This window comes from Salvelinus fontinalis, chromosome 35, assembly GCF_029448725.1.
Source record: "Salvelinus fontinalis isolate EN_2023a chromosome 35, ASM2944872v1, whole genome shotgun sequence".
Classification (NCBI taxonomy): domain Eukaryota; kingdom Metazoa; phylum Chordata; class Actinopteri; order Salmoniformes; family Salmonidae; genus Salvelinus; species Salvelinus fontinalis.
The window spans coordinates 31,876,771-31,884,929 of record NC_074699.1 but is presented as its reverse complement, the minus strand read 5'-3'; the positions used below and the strand labels follow the sequence as shown (position 1 = coordinate 31,884,929).

Here is an 8,159-nt window from a genome sequence, read left to right as displayed (position 1 = left end):
CTCCTTCTCCATCAGCCATGTCTTACTCACTGGGGATGTCCTAGACACTAGTTTCACTCCTCTATAGTACCCTTTCTAAGGTCCGTCCTCTCTATGGTTTCTGACCAACAATAGAAAATGTTGGCTGTTGTTCCATCACTAATATACTCATTCACTCACTCAGACACCCGCGATTTCACTTGTGGGATGTAAGTTCACTTGTGGGATGCATGTGAAGGAGTTCCTTATATACTATTGTGACAAGGAGCGCTACTGCCATGGAACAGTCGGTGGTGGCTAGTATGGGTACACTTCTCTGGAAGATGCTTTTTTAGGCTGGCTGCAGCTTTGAAAGTATTCAATGAAATACACACACACACAGAAAAAATATGTAATTTTACCATTTATTCTGGCCTATGGTGTGCTGAATAGTTTTAGCTGTGGTTTTCAAGCCATCATCAAAACCTCAATCAATGATACTTTCAGTAAGTGACTTTATAGATATTGCTGTATAACAGCTCATAAATAAAATACAAGCCAAATGAAGAGATTTACTGAAAAGTTTGATATTTATTTCAAAGTTTGAAAAATTAATTCAGAGAGAGTAAAACAGTGGGCAGAATACGATAGTAAAACCTATCTATATCAAATACAATCCAAGCAATCATGTTGCTGTTAAAATCTCTCATACAGTATATGAAAATGTTGTTTCTACAGTACGTCTACAGTATGTTTCTACAGTACAAATAGAACAAATGTAAAAGTTTAGGATGTTCTACATATAAAGAAAATAGGTAATCTGGTGTACTGGTAGCTAAATGTCCTGCCTTCCTTTTACAGTTATACTGGCCCTTGATTTAAAATGTTTAAATGTATATACACTCTGATATGATGACTAGTATGGCGTATTGGATTGAATATCAATCATATTTTCCATAATAAAAATACATTAAAAGCAAGTGAGAAATCTGACAAACAAATCACACAAAAGCTAGTCAGTCGATAGACACACAAATTCTAATATAACATTCAACACTTCAGGGTTTATTCAATCAGCTTTACTGCTGTAGTAAATTAACCACATGTTGTTTAAAAATGAATAGTGATAACCTTGATGATAGTAGGTTTACAAGACAGAATAGTTCAAAACACTATTTATTCTGAATTGTATTACATTTGAACTATTTTTCTTCTGGATTGGGGGAAACATGTGGTATACTTACTGGGGTGGTACATTTGATGAGTAAACCCTTTAATACCTTTACAGCACCATTTGTAATACGGTTGTATAGTACTTCCCTTTCGTGACACACAGTGCCTCTGTAACACCCAAGCTGCACAGCTTTGGGTCCTATCAGTTCACACCTTGCAAGTGTTGCCTTTGTTCTGATCCTCTATCCCATCTCTTTCTCCATTCATCAAAGTATGCTCTTGCTCATTGGCTCTGAAGAATTGAAAAGCATTGGAATGGTGTAAGCAAGGGCTAAAAGGTGTGAGAGGCTGAAGTGTATGTTAGTGACATATTTCACCATATGTCATGTCAGTCCTTTCTTGTTACATCAATGAGGGGGAGTGAAGGAAGGTGCTCTGTTCAGGCGGTGATGGGCATGTTGTCCCTGTAGCAGGCTGCCCTCTGGGGGGCGGTGTAGCTACACAGGTCCTGGTAGATCCTGGCCATCTGTTCCCCGGCCTGCAGCTCGTCTGACTCGATCTCCAGGTTAGGACTGCTGTACTGGGAACGACGTATGCTCACTGCATCCAACAGCTGCTGACAGTTCACTGGAGTGACCTGTAGCCGAGCACAGACAGAGAAAAAAGAAGAGAAGGGGAGAGGGAGAGAAGGAGAGGGGGAACTGTAAGCTCAGTCTGCCAGCTTCTGACAGTAGACTGGAGTGATCTGAACACAACCAGACAGGGAGAGAAGAAGAGAGGTAACTGTTAGCTCAGCTTGTATTTTTAAGGTACACTCTTAGAAAAAAAGGTGCTATCTAGAACCTTAAAGGGTTCTTCGACTGTCCCCATAAGAGAACCATTTGAAGAACCCTTTTTAGTTGCCAGTAGAACACTTTTGGTTCCAGATAGAACCCTTTTAGGTTCCATGTAGAACCTTTTTCTAGAGGGTTCTACATGGAACCCAAAAGGGTTCTACCTGGAAGCAAAAAGGGTTGGGGACAGCCCGAAGAACCCCTTTGGAACACTTTTTTCTAAGAGTGTAGTGGTGCCCTTTTGACCAAATCACCTTGAAGACTGAAGTTACCTCTATTTACTCAAACACATTCTGGGACTGTGCTGGGGGGATACCACATGTTTCAGTGATCCAGGGGATATAACCTCTGTTACCTGGACGATGATAAGTTTGCTCTTGGCTGTGCTGAGGTCATGAAGCTCCTCCCCGAAACACAGGGTCACCATGGGGTCAGGGGCGGGAAGCTGGCCCTCCTGGTACAGCTGGAGAGCTGGGACAAACAAAGCAGACAGAGAAGAACTTATTACACAGACGGATAATGCTTCATCATAACTGCACACTGATGAGCGAAGGCATGTACTCCAAAGAGTATCTGTCTGTCAGTAAAGAGTACATGTATTCCTGTCCTCTTCAGAGCACAACATCCTAAATCAACAACAAAAACAACATGAGTTCCTTTCTCCTCACCTTGGAAGAACCTTCCTGTGTCAAAAATCTTGACCACAGCATCTCTCTCCAGTTTGCAGGGCCCCCCAGGGCTGTAGTGGGGGCCCAATCCCCCCAGCCCGCTCCAGAACACACGGCTCTGGCACAGCCTCTTGATGAAGATGCCCTCGCGGTTGGCACGGACCAGCACACCCCTCTCCAGGTGGCCCAGGAGCTTGCGGGTGACATGGCGTTGGCGCTCAACCTCGATGAGTTCAGCGGGAGGGAAACAGACGTTCTGCAGGCTGTCTGGGAGACCGTAGGGGGACCTGTGCTGGACCAAGGGAGGCTGACCCGGAGAGATACGACAGCCATCAGAATGAGATGTCACCACGCTGTCCATCAGCTTCCCACCATAGAAGAAGTTAATGATCATCTGGGAGAAGGCTGGAAACAGAGGGAGGAAAGTGTTGAGAAAGCCACTGCATTGTCTTCTATTAAGTCTCACAGAGGAATGGAAATAAATACATCTGTATTTAGAAATACTGAGGAAACTTACCGGCATTGAAAGAACCCATCGGCGAGGGATCTTGATGCCCCGGGAAGACTGCAGGGTAATAAAAAAAAAGGATAACTGACTTTGTGGTATAGATTTTTCTATCATGAAATTCAAATATGGCCTTCCTCTTACATATGCAGCATGCTCGTTAAGATGCAATGATCTTGAGTGACCGTGAAAAACATCTCACCCCTCTATCATGTCATGGTTTGTCATTTTATCAAAAAATACAGCCCGTCAAGCACAACAGGTGGCGTGACCAAGAAAAAAACACCTTAGTCAGCAAAGTGCTAAAGGAAATGAGCAAATCGTTCCCCCTCTAGAATTCTAGAATCATGTAAACAAGCCTGTGTTAGAAGCCATAACTGCAAGGTAATGTCGCAGTTTTGCATTGCTATAGATACGCAGTTATTTTTAAACAAATAAATCTCAACTCTCACAAAGGAGGAACTGTAGCCTCATGCTGTAGCCTCATAGAACATACCACAATAATGCACACTTTGATACAGGAGATATAAACATGCAAGTTTCTCTAGAAAATGTCCTCATGGAAAACAGCTAGACAGATACTTTTAACAAAGAACAATATGATGTATAGGCATTTGCTAACTCTAATGAAATAGATCAGATAATTGACATATATTCCAGTCGCCACTGTATGAAAGTGTTTAAATGGACATGACACCACTGCATGTTGGAGATACTCCACTAGATTGGATGACACTGCTAAAGAAAATAACCGTTGACTGAGTGGAGAAGGACCCTTACCACTGACGCTGCCCTGGGACCAGTACTCTGGGCTGGGCTGCATCCTACAGCCATCCTCCTGGGGAGAGTGGCTCCTCTTGACGATGCCAAGGTACTCATCACTGGAAGACTGACAATTGAATGACACACCATGCAATTAGTCTCTAATAACGATACATCAACAACCATACATATAAAAGCTGCTTTAGAAACAGAAGAGGTAATATAGTTGATAGTGGAGGATAGAGACAGAAAAGGAGGGAAAACTTGACAGACATTAAAACAAGAAAACAGAAAAACAGAGTGAGTGAAGTCGGTGAGAAATATAGACAGAGAGAGGAAGGGAAGAAATTGATGGAAGTAAGAAAACATACCTGTTTTACCTCTTTGATGAGCTCCTCCAGGTGTGCAGAGCTGCAGTCCATGTCAGTACTGTCACCAGGGCTAGATGTCAGAGCTGCTGCTGCACTTTTACCTGCTGGAGCAGAGGGGGACAGCATGGTTGTTAGTCTTATTATCACAGCTATTCTTTCTATTTACTACGGAAAAGGCTGATGGTCAAATGTAAATCAAGTTTTTAGTTTTAGCAGCAAGTTGTCTTTGTCCGGATTTCTGAGTTTTCAACTCTGATCAAGGCAACGTCCTGCTGCTGAAACATTAGTGACTTTTAATAAATAATTTGCATTGGTGCAATTTGACTCTACATCCATTCAATACAGGTGTTTATAATGTTCATTATTCTAATGTCTCCATAGTGAAATATGAACTCACTCTTCTGCTCCTCCTCTGGGACAATGCGGTACACCTTGTAGGGCTCAGAGATGTCCAGCTGCGACCTGTCTCCCACCTCCTCGAAGTCAGGGCTCTTATTCAGGGCACACCGCAGCCTGGTCTTCCATGTAGCAGGCTCAGCCTTCTCCCCCTCCTTAAACTTCCCCTTAAACACAGCCCAGGCCTGCAGGGAGGGAGCAGGTGCATTAGAACGAGAGTCATAGTAACACACATCCAAACATAACACATACCTGCTGGTGCTATCAACAACTTGTTATATTCAAAAAGGTCTGGAACTGAATGATAGAGATTACAAAAGTCCATGATGAAGCCATACATAGAAGTAATTAGAATTGAACTACTTTCATAGCCAGAATACAATTAATCACATGATAAATACAGATAGGTTACATAAAACAAAGGTTGAATTGTAATGACATGAAACTGGATAGGTTCTGTTTTAAATTATTTGTCAACTGTTAAGTTATAATTACATATAATTACACAAAGATATTCGATTTTCAATGTAATTTTTCTCTGCTTGTCTTATTATGAACATGGGCTCTATTTTAGCTGGCTCCAAGGAGGCGCAAGTGTCAAATGCAGATTAGTTTGCAATTTCATCATGTAAAAACTGGTACACTGGCATTTTCCAGCCATAACGCCAGGTTCAGCAATTTACCTGTCTAAAATCCGCTCGCTTGCACTGATATGTGTAGCCTTACGCACGACTTTTGGAGAGGCACATCTGAGGAGGAGGGGTGGTAATATTTGAGGTGTAAACAAGCGCAAAAGTGACAATTTCATGGAGCGCAAATGGGAAGTTTTAAGACTCACAAAAACAGGTTAACGGTAACACAGTTGATAATGGCATGGATTTTGAGAGGTAGCCTATCCAGGTATAATGCACAGTGCCCATGGAAGAGAGATGTGCTTTTTATGCCAGTGAATCTCTTATTTAGAAACATAAAAAAAACGATTGGTTTCATTTAGTTTAATTGTATATATTTTTTTCATGAGCATAGCCTAACCTCCCCTTATTCAAGGCCGATTTATCAGCATTGCATAGATGCATATTTTTATCCTGGCCATTAGCCAAGTAGCCTGTGGAAAAGGGGGTTAATGGTCTGCTGAGAGTGCGTAGAAATATTTTGGAGGTTATCGCTCTCATGCTTTTTCATTTTCAAAATTCACATACCTGCGTAGTTCATTTCGCTTGTTCAAGTATCCATCCTCATCTCCACAGAGTGCATTTCATCTGGTTACCAAAGACACGTTCCTCCAAATGTATTTAAATTATTCAGTCCTATAATGCATTATCAACGGTAGGCCTATGCTATATTTTGCTTATTGATAACGTGCCCCACACATACAATGTGACTTGCGGGAACGTAGTGTTCTTTATTTTAGAAGAAGTGCGATGCGTAAAGACATGTAGGCTATAGGCTAGGCTCATTGAAGCCAATTACAACACTGTTGACTGACAACATTGCAAACATAGGCTATTGAGCTAACTCTTTTTTTTACTGTTGCTATTACTCATTACTGTAGCCTATGCTATTTAATAAGCTTTAGTAGCAATCCACAATGGACAAGCAGGAATTGGAGTAGATGACAATGCAAAGATCATCAATAACCTACAGAACTTGAGACAAATGCATGCATTATTAAGCCATGGAATGTGTTGAGCTCTTGTCACACCTACAAGACCTTGTCACAACTACAACTTGTTTATTCATCAAAACCCAGCCCTTTCGTGCCACTGCCAGCTATTGTGCTTATAATTCTGGCTATGAAAACAGCAAAAATATTTCTGACACACCCCCAGAACAAGAGATACTGCCAGCACTTAGATTTAGTATTGTGTTAGTTAAAATAGAGCCACATGACTCATAGATCAACGTATTGTCATCATACTCTGCAATTAATGTGTAACCTATATGTGCGTTACAGGTGGTGAGAATGTGTTAGTTAAACAAACAAAACGTTCTATCTGTAGGCGCATACTCAACAATTAATGTGTATCGTATGTGTGTTACAGGTGGTGAGAATGTTTTAGTTAAAGCAACAAAACGTAATTCACACCTGCTCTATTTGTAGGCGCGGGAAAAAAGTGTGTGTTATATGTGCCTCTCCAAAAGTCGTGCGTAAGGCTACACATATCGGTGATCTAAATATGCTCTCAAATCCACCGCTATCAACACAATCCTGGTTTGAAATTTGTGTCAATGAACCTACCTTGAAGATAGAAGCGTCGACCTCCTGGTTGTAATCCTGCTTCCCAGCATGTTTCCAGGGGATTCGGAACATAGTGCGGCTGTCGTCCTCCCAGACCAGCCCCGGATACTGGTCGCTCTGGATCTGCTCAACTAGCCACTGTTTCAGCCTCCGACCGCCCGGGTTTATAGACATCTGTAATAAACATTCATAAGATATGTCACTGTATGGGCTAAACGTTTGTTTTAATTTTATGCTTGTTTGTGATAATTAGGAACTTATTTCAAGAGAGAGAGAGAGACGGAGAGGGGAGAGACAAAGAGAGAGAGCAAAAAGTAAAACAAGATAATAATGGTTTATTATTTCAAAACAACTATAATTTTCTAATAGCCTACGTTGTTATATAGGTAGCAAAGGGAACACGCTTGAAGAGTTAAAACAAAGACAACTAAATCTTACCTTTTATTTTTGTATTGATAAGTATTTTAGATATCCTTGAGATATCCTTCAAATAGCTTATTCAAGACTATTGTTAAACCTTAATACCAAGTCGATGTCTCAGCGTCAATAGAATAAGTCTTTACTCGCATAACAGTTTAATATCTTCTTTCAGATGAATGAAACATTGACTGGGGGCTGATTGGACGGATGCGTTTCATTTGTATCCAATAAGGTTTGGGAAATACTTATAGACAACCCAATCCGGAAGTCTTGTTCTTCGACGCAGTGTCATTTACAAGAAATCATCTGACAGGAGATATCGTAGGGTCTATGCCACAGTTGGCTACAGACGGCGGGGTATTGAACAACACTGGATAATAATTAGTAAAGGATAAAGGGGATTTCACAGCGTCATAAAATACATTTTACTGTAAAGGTTGGCCCAACAGGTATTGTTCCTTCGTTACTAAACCCCCACTTGTGCAGGTTTTACTACAGTTTAGGCTACATTCAAACATAATGTAGGTGTAGGCAGGGTAACTTTCAGGTTGGCTATGGTTGACTGATATGTACGCTGAAATAGATGCAATTATATAGTGTTTATCATGTTACCATGTTAATTAGTTTTTATTTCGTGAGAATAAGTGTCCCAAAAAAAATACAAAGTCTCTAATGCCAACATGCTTATTCATAGGCCTTATACTGAAAGGACTATACACCGAGTGTACAAAACATTTAAGAACACCTGCTCATTCCATGCATTTACTGACCAGGTGAATCTAGGTGAAAGCTATGATCTATTAATGTCACCTGTTAAATCCACTTCAATCAGTA

The 8,159-nt window shown here is 41.0% G+C and overlaps 1 protein-coding gene across 3 annotated transcripts in view; it reads right to left on the bottom strand.

The window, feature by feature from the left end:
* Positions 1-529: 529 nt before the first annotated feature.
* The window catches only part of LOC129834732 (interferon regulatory factor 8-like), a 46,027-nt gene continuing 38,397 nt past the window's right edge, over positions 530-8,159 (bottom strand). Inside the window, exons 7-14 of one of the 3 annotated variants that reach the window (XM_055899969.1) lie at positions 6,906-7,079; positions 4,668-4,851; positions 4,271-4,374; positions 3,918-4,026; positions 3,150-3,197; positions 2,633-3,037; positions 2,320-2,435; positions 530-1,768 (exon numbers count right to left, since the gene is read on the bottom strand). In XM_055899969.1, coding sequence (XP_055755944.1) covers positions 1,571-1,768; positions 2,320-2,435; positions 2,633-3,037; positions 3,150-3,197; positions 3,918-4,026; positions 4,271-4,374; positions 4,668-4,851; positions 6,906-7,079 — 1,338 coding nt within the window. In that variant the 3' untranslated portion in view covers positions 530-1,570. The remainder of the gene's footprint in view (positions 1,769-2,319; positions 2,436-2,632; positions 3,038-3,149; positions 3,198-3,917; positions 4,027-4,270; positions 4,375-4,667; positions 4,852-6,905; positions 7,080-8,159) is intronic. The other 2 variants (XM_055899971.1, XM_055899970.1) reach the window with 2 other exon arrangements.